General features: G+C 35.6%; 1 protein-coding gene across 12 annotated transcripts in view; it reads right to left on the bottom strand.

The window, feature by feature from the left end:
- Positions 1-16471, bottom strand: part of LOC120477680 (ryanodine receptor 3) — a 122080-nt gene that overhangs the window by 103471 nt on the left and 2138 nt on the right. For all 12 annotated transcript variants that reach the window (XM_039669365.2, XM_089120624.1, XM_089120627.1 and 9 more), the window contains exons 2-7: positions 11687-11806; positions 5989-6090; positions 4727-4741; positions 2286-2360; positions 2128-2206; positions 955-1067 (exon numbers count right to left, since the gene is read on the bottom strand). In XM_039669365.2, the coding sequence (XP_039525299.2) occupies positions 955-1067; positions 2128-2206; positions 2286-2360; positions 4727-4741; positions 5989-6090; positions 11687-11806 (504 nt within the window). The remainder of the gene's footprint in view (positions 1-954; positions 1068-2127; positions 2207-2285; positions 2361-4726; positions 4742-5988; positions 6091-11686; positions 11807-16471) is intronic.

The raw sequence follows: 16471 nt of genomic DNA, 5'->3' as shown, positions 1-16471 counted from the left end.
AAACGAACTAGTTTCCTTCCTCTTTATCCTGTTTTTCTTCCTCATCCTCCTTGTTTGCTCATCTCCTATATTTTGCTGTAAAGCTGATCTTTTCCAGCGTTTTTTTAATTTTTTTTTGAAAACCAGGACATCACTTTATAAAAAACGGCCAGGAAGGACGTGAAAACAGGACTGGGATAACAGGACTGTTGGTCACTGGTCACGCTATTGCTGCATAACTTCTGATTTTGAAATAAAAATAGCGAGTGTTTGTGGTACAGCTCACGCACTGCTAACGCAGCATATGTGAAAGCACTTTAGCGCGTGCGGCTCCTGTACCGGATACGCACCGCAACACTCACCGCATACGCACTGCAAACGGAGTATGTGTGAAACGGGCGTTAATAGGCATGGAAATAAGGAAATTAAATGATTTTATAAAAAAAAAAAAAATTATACAATCATAATAATACAATAAAAATATGCTTACAGCACTAAAGAGTTTAAAAGTCATAGAAATAAATAAATCGATGAATTGAAAAAATAAATATGTAAATAAATCAATTAAATTAAATAATACATTGAACTAACAAATATGCTTACAGCACTAAAAAAACATTAAATGTAATGTAAATAAAATAATGTAAAATAAAATAAAATACAATAAATATTTTGAACTATAAAACATAATATATATATATACATACAGCACTGACTAATAGTCATGGAAATAAGGACATTAAATTATTTCATAATAAAAATGTAAATCAAATATAATTTTGAATTATTTAATAATTATATAATAATACAATACAAATAAGCTTACACGGAAATAAATAATAAATCGATTAATTGGAAAAAATAAACATGCATTTAATTTAACGTTCAAGACTTTGATTTTACAGATGAATCATACACCTCAATAAAATTAAATGTGAAGTCATGTCTTGCATGTTTAGTTTATTTGATACTCACAAGATAGCGTTCAGAGGAAACACTGACGAGAATGAGATCATCTCCGATGCGCACTTTCTCCCCCTCGGATCTCTGTTTGGACGCGGGGTGAATCGTCCACCAACAGGGCTCGCCTGGAGAGACACACAGATCGTTAATGCTGGACTCTCATTGCCTCTAGGGCTGGGCGAAAAAAAAAACAAAAAACAAAAAAAAAAATCGAATGTTTTTTTTTTTTAAATGTGGTTGATTCACAGTCGATTCTCAAAGGCCACGAATCGATTTTTTTCCATATTTATTTATCCATCCCCCCAAAGCCAGTATTAGCTTTCCTCCACTGTTCATAGGCTTGCACTTCTCCATGTTACAGCTAATGCTAGCAGATTTTATTGTTTTATCTTAAACATAAAATAACCTAATCCTGATTGGTCGAGGCATGCGACTGTTCTGACTCAATTTTTCATCTTGCATTAAAATCCTGTCTATTAACTGTATGCATTTGAAATATAGAGTTGGTTTTATAAAATAAAAAAGAGTTCTTAATAATTTGTCTTTATTAAAGCTGCAGTCCGTAGCTTTTTTAAGGTTAAAAATTTTCCAAAATACATATTTGAGAAAATACATAACGGCGGTGAGCTCGTAATAATGTTTATAACTCCAGGCGTTAACATTAACAATTTGAGAACAAAATATAATTTGCACGGTTCTGCATGATGATAAGTGATTTTTAGATTTAATCAGCGCGATTTATTGCAATATCAGAACCAGAACGAAAGTGGATGTTACTCGCTTGTTGAGACATTTTCTGGTGAAAACTCTTATGTTGGTCATACTTCCATAAAGAATAATATGTGATTGTGAATGCCAGTATCCACACCGGCGGCCACTGATAAACACTGTGTTCATGCCGTGGCACAACTCACGTAAAGTTGATAATTCCGCGAATGACTGCAATAGCAGATTTCAAACAGAGATGGCGACAAAGAGTAACAGTAACACTGCGGACTGCGGCTTCAATCAACCACTTGTAAACTTATGTTCACTGTTCTTTTTTATAAATATAGGAGTCGAATCAAGAACCGAAATCAAAAATCGAATCTGAATCGATACCCTAATCTCTTCATGTGCTTTCTAGAGTCTAGAAAACAAACAGACTGCACAGTTTCACCTTCAATTCCAGCAATCATGCTTCACCTGTTGAGTCTTCTTGAAGTCCGACATCAAACGATAGTTTATCCGTCATAGACCGTGACGTCTTCAGACAGGTCAGATACTGCGGCACAAGACATGAAACGTTCACACAACCTGCAGAAAGTCAAACAGAGCTGACGACAGAAGCAAAGTTCACCAACCATCCCGCTGAAGGAGTGTCTGAGGAGAATAGCGTGACCGTAGAGCAAGGTCCGGTGTCCTCCGCCCTGGGCCGCCTGCGGACACAACCATTACAGACAAACATCTGAACCACTACAGTCAGAGACCAGCTAATAAATACAGATGCAATGAAGGGGCCGGGCACAAAGAAGGCACGAGAAGTCGTGATTGCGTTGCTCGAAGCATCAGGGGGTGTAGGATCCTTACTAAAAGTGTACATGCATCGAAAGTACGGCAAAAATTATTCAGACTTATAAAACCGTGCGTAAGCAAATTCCCCTTATAAATCCCAGTCAGCGGAAGATTGTCGTCTCTACCCCGAAATATCCATATCTGGAGCTTACAACGCCTCGTTTTACCATGCATTAGGTCATCTGCATATCATTTGCATGTGTATATTCATTCATGTGATACAATGTTTAACGGTATAAGACATTAGGAAGATATAAGATACGGATCCATCCAGCTTTTCTCAATCTTTTCCACTGGCCAAATAGTATTTTAATTGCTTTATATTTTTAATTGGAAATAGATAGGCCTTACTGTGCGTTATTTGCGTGAAAATATTTCAGGGCCTGTTATGCGACGCAATGGTTATAAATGATGCAATGAGCGAATAAAAGCATATTTAGGGCCCTATAATTTCCGCAATCGCGGAATCGCGGACGGAATCGCGGAATTGGCCAATTAACGCGGAATCTAGTGTTAACGCGGAATTTCGCGGAATTTTACATATTTGGAATGAAATTCGGTTTTTGTCTGGGGAAAATGCAGAGAGACGGGGAAGCAAATCTGGGCGACACAACCCCTCTCGTCATTTCAGCTCATGACGCCATCAAAACAATAGCCGCGTTTCCACTGAAAGCATGACGAAGCGGCTCTCCACGGCTCTGCTTTCGTCGGCGGAAAAGTTAAGAAACTTGTCGCACACGCACACACACAGTCCCCCAAAGTCCCCTTCGTGCACGTCGGTCTATAAGGTGCCGGACCGAGTGTGTGTCCCCGAGTCGAGAGAGCGAGTGAGTCCGAGAGATCGCTCGACAGTGCGCGCGAGAGACAGAAGCTGCGTCCCAATGTACGTACTATGCCCAAAATAGTATTGACAGTTACTAATGTCACATACTATTTAGGATGGATAGTATGCACATTACAACGCAGATAGAGTTTGACTTTTATTTTAACTTATATAAACTAATATAATTTATTTTACAGGAAAGTTTAAAGCTCATAAGCATATTTTGTTGTTACTTGAAGTACTTAGAGTGCAGTGTTATGTTGCATCATGCAGTATTTGTCATTTTAAGAGTAAATGCCTATTTTATTTGTGTACATTTTAATCATTAACATTAAAAACAACATTAAAAGCTCTTTTTACAACTAAAATAACAGTAAAGGGTAAAAAAAACTGAATTCCCAAAAATTAAAACGGAAAAAACGGAATTTGCGAAAATTAAAACGGAAAAAACGGAATTTGGGAAAAAATAAAACGGATTTTATAGGGCCCTACATATTAAGATGATTTTGGGCAAAATCATGCCTCAAATTTGTTAAAGAGCTATACAAAAATGGTTCAGTTTATCAACTCGAAATCCAAAACTTTTTGTCAGCACAGTCTGAAGATGATCTGACTCGAATTTGGTAAAAATCGGGTCTAGGAGTTCGAAAAAGTAGGTTTTTAAAGAAAATCTAAATGGTGGACAGGAAGACTGTATAACGGATTATAATAAGCTGTGCCGAAGACACATACTACCTGCTGCTGAAGACATATAGAGTTTCATAACAATATACCAATGCATTTGTAAAATATAGCATTTTCCGTCAAAATTCAAAATGGCCGACACCCAAAATTGGCAGATATGGGAAAATTTGGCATGATGCACCGAATCTCCTGACCACTAGGTGTGTCATGCTTGTCATAACACACAATATGCTAAAGCGTTGCAGAGAAATAGCCTCACTTTCGTTTTGACAGGGACTTCTACAAATTCGTTCATGCCTTATTCGAGAACCGGCTTGACGAATCGGCAGTTTTTGTCGGCACGGTTTGAAGATTATCGGGTACATTTTACGAGCTAAGGAATTTTATTGATTTTTTCATTATTTTATTATTTTTTTTAATAATTTTGTTTCTAGCCAACAAAAGCTTACGGTTTTAAAGTTACTAGCACAACCGTACGTGCAATTTTGCACAGCTGGTGGCGCTAGAGGGATTCGGTTAGAGACTCCAAATTTGATATGTTGACAGGTCAGATTGTTCTCTATCTGTGTGCCAAATTTGACAACTTTACCACAAGCGCTTCTATGGCCTGCTATAGACTTCCAGAGTGGAAGAATAAGAACGCCACTGATTTAATAGATGCCTACACACACCTTTCAGAGCTTGACCGTAATAACCAGAGCACAAACAGCGAGAATCACTCACCTTTCTAATGAACTGCTGCGGGAGGCGTGAAGAAACCACAGAAAAAGAGAATGAGACAATGCTTTGGATAAACACAGACATTTGATCGTCATCTTCAGTTCATTGCATCTAATGTTACACGCTTGCACTACAGGAGAGCAAAAGCAAAGATCAGAGCCGCCACCGGTCATCAAGCTCACCGTCTGGACCTTAGAGACATCTGACCTTTAAACAAAAGCCCTGGAGCTTCAAACACACTGTGAAGAGACACTGGGCGACCGAAAGACTGATCGGGGTTAAAGATCTGGGTTACTAACCCATCCGTAAATGCGAGACTAGCGTTTTGAACGACGCTGTTGACTCTTCGTTTAAGTAAAGAGTGCCAGAGAAAAACATGTTGTTTTTTCAGTATGAGATGATGTCAGTGTCATTAACACTATTTTCATAGCCTGTTATTAAATAAAGTCTCCTAGCGGTGCACAAATGCCCATTTACACATAAAGAGCAAATGAAATTACGAGCATGCAACGTTGTAGTTAATTAGAAAGTTATAAAATTACTAGTGCTGGGAAACGATTAATCGCATCCAAAATAAAAGTTTGTGTTTACATAATATATGTGTGTGTACGGTGTATAATTATTTTGTAGAAATAAATACACACACATGGATGTATATATTTAATAAATGTTTGCCTGTATATACTGTATATATTTACACATAATATATAATATATATAATTTGTTTACATAAACAAAATAATTATATACAGTACACACAAATATATTATGTAAACACAAACTGAAATCACGAGCATGCAGCATCATAGTTGCGTAGTCAGTTTGTAGCCTAAGTTAAAATTACCACAAAAAAAAATAAAAATTAACAAAATTACCAATAAATGACAGAACAGGTGCTTCAACAGGTGTTAGCCAGGAAGTTTGGGAATGTTACAGAAGATTCCCGGTCAATAATCGTCAGGTTTTTTAATCTTCAGCCCCGCTGACCTGCGGGGTCCCTCAAGGCTCGGTTCTTGGCCCTGTCTTGTTTTAACCATATATCTTACTTTTAGGGTACATTTTTCATAACTATGGGACTTCTTTTAATTTTTATGCTGATGAAAAATGCCTTGGACTCAACTATCAACACTATGCGCATGATTTAGAAACATATGTATATATACAGTATAGAGAGAGAGAGAGAGAGTCGTCAGTCGGAAACTTCGTTCCTTCATATTTTGACAGCACTCGGTGTTTGTGTGAGATTGGCGTGTTTTTGTACTTACGTCATTGTTTTGTCCAGTTTTGGCGAGCATTTCTTGCAGCGCGCGGACAGAGAGCGACTGCTCCAACACGAAGCTACAGATGCACAGATCTGGAGGAACATACTGAAAAACACACAGAATATCATCAAGAAAGTTTGTCGGGACAATAAACAGCATTTTAACATTTTGCTAACATGAATTAGCATGTTACTTTTATGTCATATTAAATTGCTAACATGTTGTTTTAGCACTTTGCTAACATGTTTTAGCACATTGCTGGCATGTTTTAACACGTTGATAATATGTAACATATTCAAGCTTGAGCATTTATTTATTTATTTATTTATTTATTATTTTATTTTAATTTTTAAAACAGGAAAGGATTTAGGACAATCGGGCCTGGCTCAGTATAAAACTGATTTTCAGCAGGTTCCTGCTCTGCAGAACACAAAAACCACATACACAACAAAGCTCACACACTAGACAGCTAGAGACAACAACAGACACACAAAAGCATGAATTACCACATTACTAACATGATTTTGTTTGCATGTTTAAGCACATTGCTAACCTGAATTAGCATGTTTTAAAATATTGCTAGCATTAATTAGTATCCCAGATAGCAAACTGACATTGAATCAACGTGGAAAAATGACATCGAAACAATATTGATCTGACATTGTTTTGCTCATCGAATTAACGTTGAACCAACGTCAGACGCGTCATTCTTCAAAACTAATGGAAAAATCAACTTGAAATCAACGTTTTTTTCAACGTTATGAAAGCAAACCAATTTTCGATTTTCATTTAGCTTTGAAGAATGCCGCGTCTGACGATGGTTCAACGTTAATTCGATGAGCAAAATCAACGTTGTTTCAATGTCATGAGAGACGTCGTTTCCACGTTGATTCAATGTCAGTTTGCGACTTAAAGCCTGTATTTTAATGCTAACATTGGACACTGTGCAAACTACAAACAATAAGAAAACATTACAGTAAAAATGTTTACTTTACTAATAACAATAATAGTCCTAATAGCAGTTCTGCATTCACAAAGAGAAACAAAAACTTCGCAAACCCACTTAAGTCTGTCTTAGCATGCGGACGGTTCGCCTTGTTCTCCACCTAATAACCCGCCGTCCGTAAGTGTTCAGAGATCATCGTTTTCAGGTCAATACTAGAGTTCATTATGCAAAAGGAATCCGCCCTAGATGAAGCCCAGAGGTGTTGGAGTGTGATGTACTGCCTCTGTAGTGCCTTCAACGGGTGTTCAGAGGAGAAACCGGCCGGTGAGAGGTTTGGGATCGAAGCCAAAGAGGCAAGAGCATGACAGTTTAAGGCGAGCGACGAGAAGATAAATGAAGCAACCTGCCCTCCTTTACTGAGGAACTGCGAACAACAAAAACTGGGAGAAAAAGTGGATCAGGATGTCCGTGATGATCCAGGAGAAACTTTCTCTTTATTATTAGGACGGGATGTGTTCAACTCTTCACTGGGATTATACTAGCATTACATATCTCAACTAGTTGGTTTGAACTAGTTGAACTCATGCAGACAGCTGTTCCCAGTCAGCAAATCAAAGGGCTTGAAGACATGCACCGGTATGAACATTTTAACCGATAATTCTGAATATTTGAAAGCCGATAACCGATATATTGGCCGACAAGTCTAAATCCAAATTTTATATCATTTTTGAGAGCCTGATTACAAAAACAGTCTCACCATTAAAAGCTAAGTTCCAAACACAATAGGTATCTGCTGATATATGATCATTTTTAATAGAGCGGCAGGCCGATATTATCGGCCGATATTAGGCATTTTCTAAAATATCGGTATCGGCAATTATAATGGCCGATAAATGAATATTTCTAAAATAAAATAAAAACGGACGAATCACGACTCAACCATGTCATGAGTGTTGGAGTTGTATAGTTTGTCCACCAGAGGGCACTCTACACCGTCCCTGTTGGCAACGCTCGTGTATAATGTGCCACACATCGGGCAAAGAGACAAGATCGGGCAAATCGGGCAAAGAGAACCAGTTATGCATTATCATATCATTTTAGTTAAAGGAAATCTGTTAATATTTTGTTGGGCGTTTCTGAAATAAAAAAATAATAATAATATCGGCCGATATATCGAAATATCGGATTTTAAAACCAACAAATATTTGCATCAGTATCGGCCTTAAAAATCCTTTATCGGTCAGGCTCTAATTTGTAATGTTATCGTTATCGGCCCAATAAGAATATTTGGACGATATATACATATAAAGCCGACAAATAATGAATTAGTTCCTTCAGCTGAGACTCTTCAGATGCACACTGTTCAACATGGTGTTAAATTGCTTGAAATATAATTGAAATCAGTTCAATTCTAAAAGAAAATACAGTTCAGTGCAACATGTGCAGCACAAGCCTGTCATATCGGCTACACAACATTATAATGAGAGAACATTATAATTGTGTGTTTGGGACTTGGCTTTTAATGGTGAGACTTGTGTTTTTGTAATCAGGCTCTCAAAAATGATATAAAAATTTGTATTAGATTCATCGGACAATATATCGGTTATCGGTTTTAATTATCGGTTTCAGAAAAAAAATTTCATATCGGTGAATCTCTACTTATTTTTTAAGTGATTCCAATCTTATTTCAAGCAGTTTAAACCCATCATGTTGAACCGTGCGCATCTGAAGCATCTCAGCTGAAGGAAGTAATACATTATTTATCAGCTTTAATTTAACGGTCAAATTTATCGGGCCGATAACGAAAAACGCTAAAAATGATCATATATCGGCATATGCTGATACGTATATCGTTCATCCCTACCTGAAGATGACTTGAAATATCTGAAACGAGTTTAACGCAGATCTATGTGAGTGTGATGGAGGACACAGTTGAGTGACCTTTGACCTCTGTAGTGTGAAGTGAGATAGATTAAAGAACAAGGACTCTAGAGGGAGAAGACAGCAGTGGATGATGGACGATCGCGTCACATCAGGGTCTCGGAGCTGAAGCCTTTAAACGGTGCATCAGATTCAGTTGTGAAGATGTAACATCATAACAGAGCAGGTGTACAGTATATTTACATGTATTTTATCATAAATGAGTCTGGATAAAGTGTTTTAAGCGGGTGTGAAGGTGGATGATTAGTTCTCTTTCTCCCTGAGGAACGACATCTCTTATAAGAATAGAAAATGCACAATGAAGACAAACCGGCAGCGAGAGCGGCGATACATCATCCCTGTCTCAGCTAATTACTATCACATCCTTTTTAGTCACGAGGCATTGAGTCGTTCCTCCTCTGAGGTGCTGACGAACCCATAACAGAGACTATACACGCTAAACTCACCAGAACTATCCTGTTATCTATTGGAGACGTCCTATAGATTACTCAAAAAGAACAGCACAGACACGTGTAATCGGCCTGGGAAAATCTCACAGTAAAACTGAGAGAAAATTTTAAGTCTTTTTAAATCCTTTTATAACTGTTTTAATATTCATTGCTTTAAATTTTCCTGTGATTATTTTAATTCATTTCTGTGTAAAGCACTTTGAATTACCACCGCGTATGGAATGTGCTATATACAGGTGAAACTCGAAAAATTAGAATATATGGTGCAAAACTTAATTTATTTCAGTAATTCAACTTAAAAGGTGAAACTAATATATTATATAGACTCATTACATGCAAAGTGAGATAATTCAAGCCTTTATTTGTTATATTTTTGAAGATTATGGCTTACAGATTATGAAAACCCCAAATTGTGAAAAGGTTTTCATAGCTGTAAGCCATAATCATTGAAATTAAAAAGAATCACAATCTCGATTTTCCCTTGATTTTGAATAGATAAATAATTTACTTACACAGATGTTCTGTCACAATGTTAATTGCTTTGGTATATTTAAAAGTATTTAATTCCTTTGAATTATTTTTCTAAATTGGGTTGAGTGAATGATTCAATGACTATAAAGACTTCACTTGTTTCATTGCTGGATGAATCAGCATTTTTGAATGAATCTCTTGAATGTTTGATTCAATGACTCTCTAATAAAGACTTCACTTGTTTCATTACTGGATAAATCAGCATTTTTTTATGAATTTCTTGAATGAATGATTCAATGACTCACTCATAAACACTTCACTTGTTTCATTACTGGATGAATCAGCATTTTTGAATGAATCTCTTGAATGTTTGATTCTATGACTCACTAATAGAGACTTCATTTGTTTCATTACTGGATAAATCAGCATTTTTTATGAATTTCTTGAATTAATGATTTAATGACTCACTCATAAAGACTTAACTAGTTTCATTACTGGATGAATCAGCGTTTTTGAATGAATCTCTTGAAAGTTTAATTCAATGACTCACTAATAGAGACTTCACTTGTTTCATTACTGGATAAATCAGCATTTTTTATGAATTTCTTGAATGAATGATTCAATGACTCACTCATAAACACTTCACTTGTTTCATTACTGGATGAATCAACATTTTTTATGAATTTCTTGAATGAATGATTCAATGACTCGCTCATAAACACTTCACTTGTTTCATTACTGGATGAATCAGCATTTTTGAATGAATCTCTTGAATGTTTGATTCAATGACTCTCTAATAGAGACTCCACTTGTTTCATTACTGGATAAATCAGCATTTTTTATAAATTTCTTGACTGAATGATTCAATGACTCGCTCATAAAGACTTAACTTGTTTCATTACTGGATGAATCAGCATTTTTTAATGAATCTCTTGAATGTTTGATTCAATGACTCACTAATTGAGACTTCATTTGTTTCATTACTGGATAAATCACCATTTTTTATGAATTTCTTGAATGAATGATTCAATGACTCACTCATAAACACTTCACTTGTTTCATTACTGGATGAATCAGCGTTTTTGAATGAATCTCTTGAATGTTTGATTCAATGACTCTCTAATAGAGACTTCACTTGTTTCATTACTGGATAAATCAACATTTTTATGAATTTCTTGACCGAATGATTCAATGACTCGCTCATAAACACTTCACTTGTTTCATTTTTGGATGAATCAGCATTTTTGAATGAATCTCTTGAATGTTTGATTCAATGACTCACTCATAAACACTTCACTTGTTTCATCACTGGATGAATCAGCGTTTTTGAATGAATCTCTTGAATGTTTGATTCAATGACTCACTCATAAACACTTCACTTGTTTCATTTTTTTATGAATCAGCATTTTTGAATGAATCTCTTGAATGTTTGATTCAAGGACTCACTAATGGAGACTTCACTTGTTTCATTACTGGATAAATCAGCATTTTTTATGAATTTCTTGAATGAATGATTCAATGACTCGCTCATAAAGACTTAACTTTTTTCATTACTGGATGAATCAGCATTTTTTAATGAATCTCTTGAATGTTTGATTCAATGACTCACTAATAGAGACTTCACTTGTTTCATTACTGGATAAATCAGCATTTTTTATGAATTTCTTGAATGAATGATTCAATGACTCTCAATGATTGAATGAATCTCTCAAATGTTTGATTCAATGACTGACTCATAACTGGATGAATCTGTGTTTTTGAGCGAATCTCTTGAATGAATGATTCAATGAGAAATGTATTTATTAAACAGTCACTATATTCATCTTTTTTCTCAAACCAGAGTAAGAAGCGCCTGTCAGACTCGTTTACAAGGTTGAAAGCGGGTCACGCTCACCTTGGCCTCTGACGTGGGCTCCAGGTAACACAGCCGGTTCCCCAAACCCTCGGCGCTCAGACAGAACTTGCGGTTTTCCTTCTGAATGCAGGCCACACACTGCAGGACCACCTCATCGTCCTGAAAAACAACACAGAGTTAACACAGTGTACAAATCAAATCAATAAAAACAGGTTGAAAAGATCAACAAATGTCAGTGTTTCAAATAAAAGAACATTTAACATTTAAATATAATACAACAAAATGTACAGAACCAAACAGAACCAGCATCTGGATACACACTCACACTCTCTCTCACTCACACACACATTCACGCTCGGACGCACATGAAGACATTTTTCAAGGAAAAACGCTTCAATATGTAATTTGGGCAAGGAAGAGTTTTTGTGGATAAATGATGGACTACAGCGGGGCTTTGAGTGTTTGTTGTGTCTGAGTCATGATTCACTGTTCTGAGATGATAATTATTTATGTTTGAAAGCCGATAACCGATATATTGGCCGATACCGATAACTGATAATTATTTATATTTGAAAGCCGATAACCGATATATTGGCCGATACCGATAACTGATAATTATTTATATTTGAAAGCCGATAACCGATATATTGGCCGATACCGATAACTGATAATTATTTATATTTGAAAGCCAATAACCGATATATTGGCCGATACCGATAACTGATAATTATTTATATTTAAAAGCCAATAACCGATATATTGGCCAATACCGATAACTGATAATTATTTATATTTGAAAGCCAATAACCGATATATTGGCCGATACCGATAACTGATAATTATTTATATTTAAAAGCCAATAACCGATATATTGGTTGATACCGATAACTGATAATTATTTATATTTGAAAGCCGATAACCAATGTATTGGCCAATACCGATAACTGATACTTACTTATAGTTGAAAGCCGATAACCGATATATTGGCCAATACCGATAACTGATAATTATTTATATTTGAAAGCCAATAACCGATATATTGGCCAATACCGATAACTGATAATTATTTATATTTAAAAGCCGATAACCGATATATTGGCCAATACCGATAACTGATAATTATTTATATTTGAAAGCCGATAACCGATATATTGGCCAATACCGATAACTGATAATTATTTATATTTAAAAGCCGATAACCGATATACTGGCCGATACCGATAACTGATAATTATTTATATTTGAAAGCCAATAACCGATATATTGGGCAATACCAATAACTGATAATTATTTATATTTGAAAGCCGATAACCGATATATTGGCCAATACCCATAACTGATAATTATTTATATTTGAAAGCCGATAACTGATATATTGGCCAATACCTTTAACTGATAATTATTTATATTTGAAAGCCGGTAACCGATATACTGGCCGATACGATAACTGATAATTATTTATATTTGAAAGCCAATAACCGATATATTGGCCGATACCGATAACTGATAATTATTTATATTTGCAAGCCGATAACCGATATATTGGCCGATACCTATAACTGATAATTATTTATATTTGAAAGCGGATAACCAATATATTGGCCTATACCGATAACTGATAATTATTTATATTTGAAAGCCGATAACCGATATATTGGCCGATACCGATAACTGATAATTATTTATATTTGAAAGCCAATAACCGATATATTGGCCGATACCGATAACTGATAATTATTTATATTTGAAAGCCGATAACGATATATTGGCCTATACCGATAACTGATAATTATTTATATTTGAAAGCCAATAACCGATATATTGGCCGATACCGATAACTGATAATTATTTATATTTGAAAGCCGATAACCGATATATTGGCCAATACCGATAACTGATAATTATTTATATTTGAAAGCCAATAACCGATATATTGGCCAATACCGATAACTGATAATTATTTATATTTGAAGGCCGATAACCGATATATTGGCCAATACCGATAACTGATAATTATTTATATTTGAAAGCCAATAACCGATATATTGGCCAATACCGATAACTGATAATTATTTATATTTGAAAGCCAATAACCGATATATTGGCCAATACCGATAACTGATAATTATTTATATTTGAAGGCCGATAACCGATATATTGGCCAATACCGATAACTGATAATTATTTATATTTGAAAGCCGATAACCGATATATTGGCCAATGCCGATAACTGATAATTATTTATATTTGAAAGCCGATAACCGATATATTGGCCGATACCGATAACTGATAATTATTTATATTTGAAAGCCGATAACCGATGTATTCGCCAACACCGATAACTATAAATATTAAAGGTTATTATAGTCCAAATTTAGTAGCTATTTATTTTTAGATAATCAGCACTCTAATAAAAAGTAGTTTTAAATTTTCACTGAACAAGGCGGTTTTTAAATCCACTTTTTAATGATATAATTGCGTTTCTGCTCTATTTAATGTCTGTCATAACGTGCTTTCATGTATTCATTAAATGCTGAAGAACAGGTTAATTAAAAATATAAAGAATATGTTATATATTACTTCTCTACAGTTATTTTTCTAGCTAACTATCGAGATTATGGTCACTGAAGGCTTTAAATGCGACAGTATTGTTCTCCAGCTGTTTTATTGACATCTTGTGGCGGTTGAAACACTGATTTATGGATTATAACACACATAACACTGAGTCTTTCAACACCTTCTGATGTTCATTGATGTTTATTTGCTGCTGTTATTTATATTTATTTATAATAATGTAAAGCGGAAGAGATGATCGCTTCATCTGTCACACAAACACACATTTATTGATAAAACTGACAGGTTGATACTTTGTTAAACGAGCTTATTGCAGTTATTGGATGGTGACGATGAAAACAGAAACCACCACACCGACTAAAAGATTGATATCAGTTCATCAAACCGCAGATTAATCGATATCATCCATCCAGCCCTAATAAACACAACGAGAGCACGGCAGGTTTAGAGAGAAACACTGCCTCTGCATTTATCCGTGCTGATTGACGTTTTGATTAAACACACACACACACACACACACACACACACACACACACACTGCTGAGCACAAACATCTCAGACTGGGATTTAACAGCAGTTTACCACTGTACACTGGCTGGAGGAAAACAGCACAGGGTTTCTATTCATGCGCCGACTGTGTGTGTGTGTGTGTGTGTGTGTGTGTGTGTGTGTGTGTGTGTGTGTGTGTGTGTGTGTGTGTGTGTGTGTGTGTGTGTGTGTGTGAGACATACTGAACTCAACAATCACATGACCGTCTGAACAACCAGACAACGCAGGAATGTCACTTTGAGTAAAAGCGAATACATGTGAAGAGTTCAGATGCAAAAGCCTCTAAATGCCATTTGAAATTTTCATCTTTAATGATGATTTTTGTCAAACTTGTATATTTAAGTTCAGTAATTTCACTTAAATAACAATTAATAGGTAATTATCATTGCCATTTAAGTGAAATCACTGAACTTAAATATACAAGTTTGATAAAAATGATCATTAAAGAAGAAAATTTCAAATGGCATTTAGAGGCTTTTGCATCTGAACTCTTCATGTACATTTGTTTGGGGAAGAAGCTTCTGGTAATGCTTCAGGTTTGATTCAGAATGAAACTAATCCAATCCGGATTGGTGTTGTGATGTTTCCTATCGTAGGGAACTCAACACAGCGTCGTTGGGGAAAGGATGACCACTAGGACACGCTCCGTGAAACTGATCTGTGTCTGACTCTGATCTGAGTCTGTGGCAAATACATCCAGTTTAATTCAGGACCATCAAACCGAGTTAAACTCCGTCCTGATGTGGCCTTTAGCACAGACGACTGCTGAGTGCAGATCACAACTGACACACACACACACACACACACACACACACACACACACGCTTATCTCTCTGTCCCTGACGGAGTGAGTCTGATAAACAGAAGCAGGTCTAAATGTCGCTCGTCAAACAGTGTGTGTGTCATTATTCTTCTGATATCAGTCGAGATTCACAACATCACAAACAAAACAACAGGTGTGTGTGTGTGTGTGTGATAAACTACAGGTGCCACAGGTTTACACACACACTCTCTGTCTCTCTCACACACTCACTCACTTACAGACTCACTTATAAAGAATCAAATTATTGTAATTTTTTTAGTCTATATATAAAAAGTCTACATAAACAAAATATTATGAGAACTATATATATGTACAGTATATATATATATATGAAGAGTTCAGATGCAAAAGCCTCTAAATGCCATTTGAAATTTTCTTCTAGAATGATGATTTTTATCAAACTTTTATATTTAAGTTCAGTAATTTCACTTAAATGACAATGAAGATTACCTATTAATTGTTATTTAAGTGAAATTACTGAACTTAAATATATAAGTTTGATAAAACGTTTTCATCATTCTAGAAGAAAATTTCAAATGGCACTTAGAGGCTTTTGCATCTGAACTCTTCATATATATATATATATATATAAATATATATATAATTTTTACAATATTACATATAAATAAAATAACAACTATAATTCATTATGAGAGAGAGAGAGAGAGAGAGAGAGGTGAGATATTTCTGCAGTGAGACAGCGTTGTTCACACACACTTCACTGCTGCAGCCTGATGCTGCACTGCACAACACACACACACGCACACACACACACACACACTTGGCATTCAGAACATGCACGCACACACACACTCTGGAGAAGCAACAAGCTGTTGAGTTTCTAGTCGCACAAACCTTTATCACACACACACAAACTT

Source organism: Pimephales promelas, chromosome 15, assembly GCF_988280905.1.
Source record: "Pimephales promelas chromosome 15, fPimPro1.hap1.1, whole genome shotgun sequence".
In the NCBI taxonomy this organism is placed as follows: domain Eukaryota; kingdom Metazoa; phylum Chordata; class Actinopteri; order Cypriniformes; family Leuciscidae; genus Pimephales; species Pimephales promelas.
Note: the sequence above shows the minus strand (reverse complement) of the source record. Positions and strands in the feature narration are given on the sequence as shown.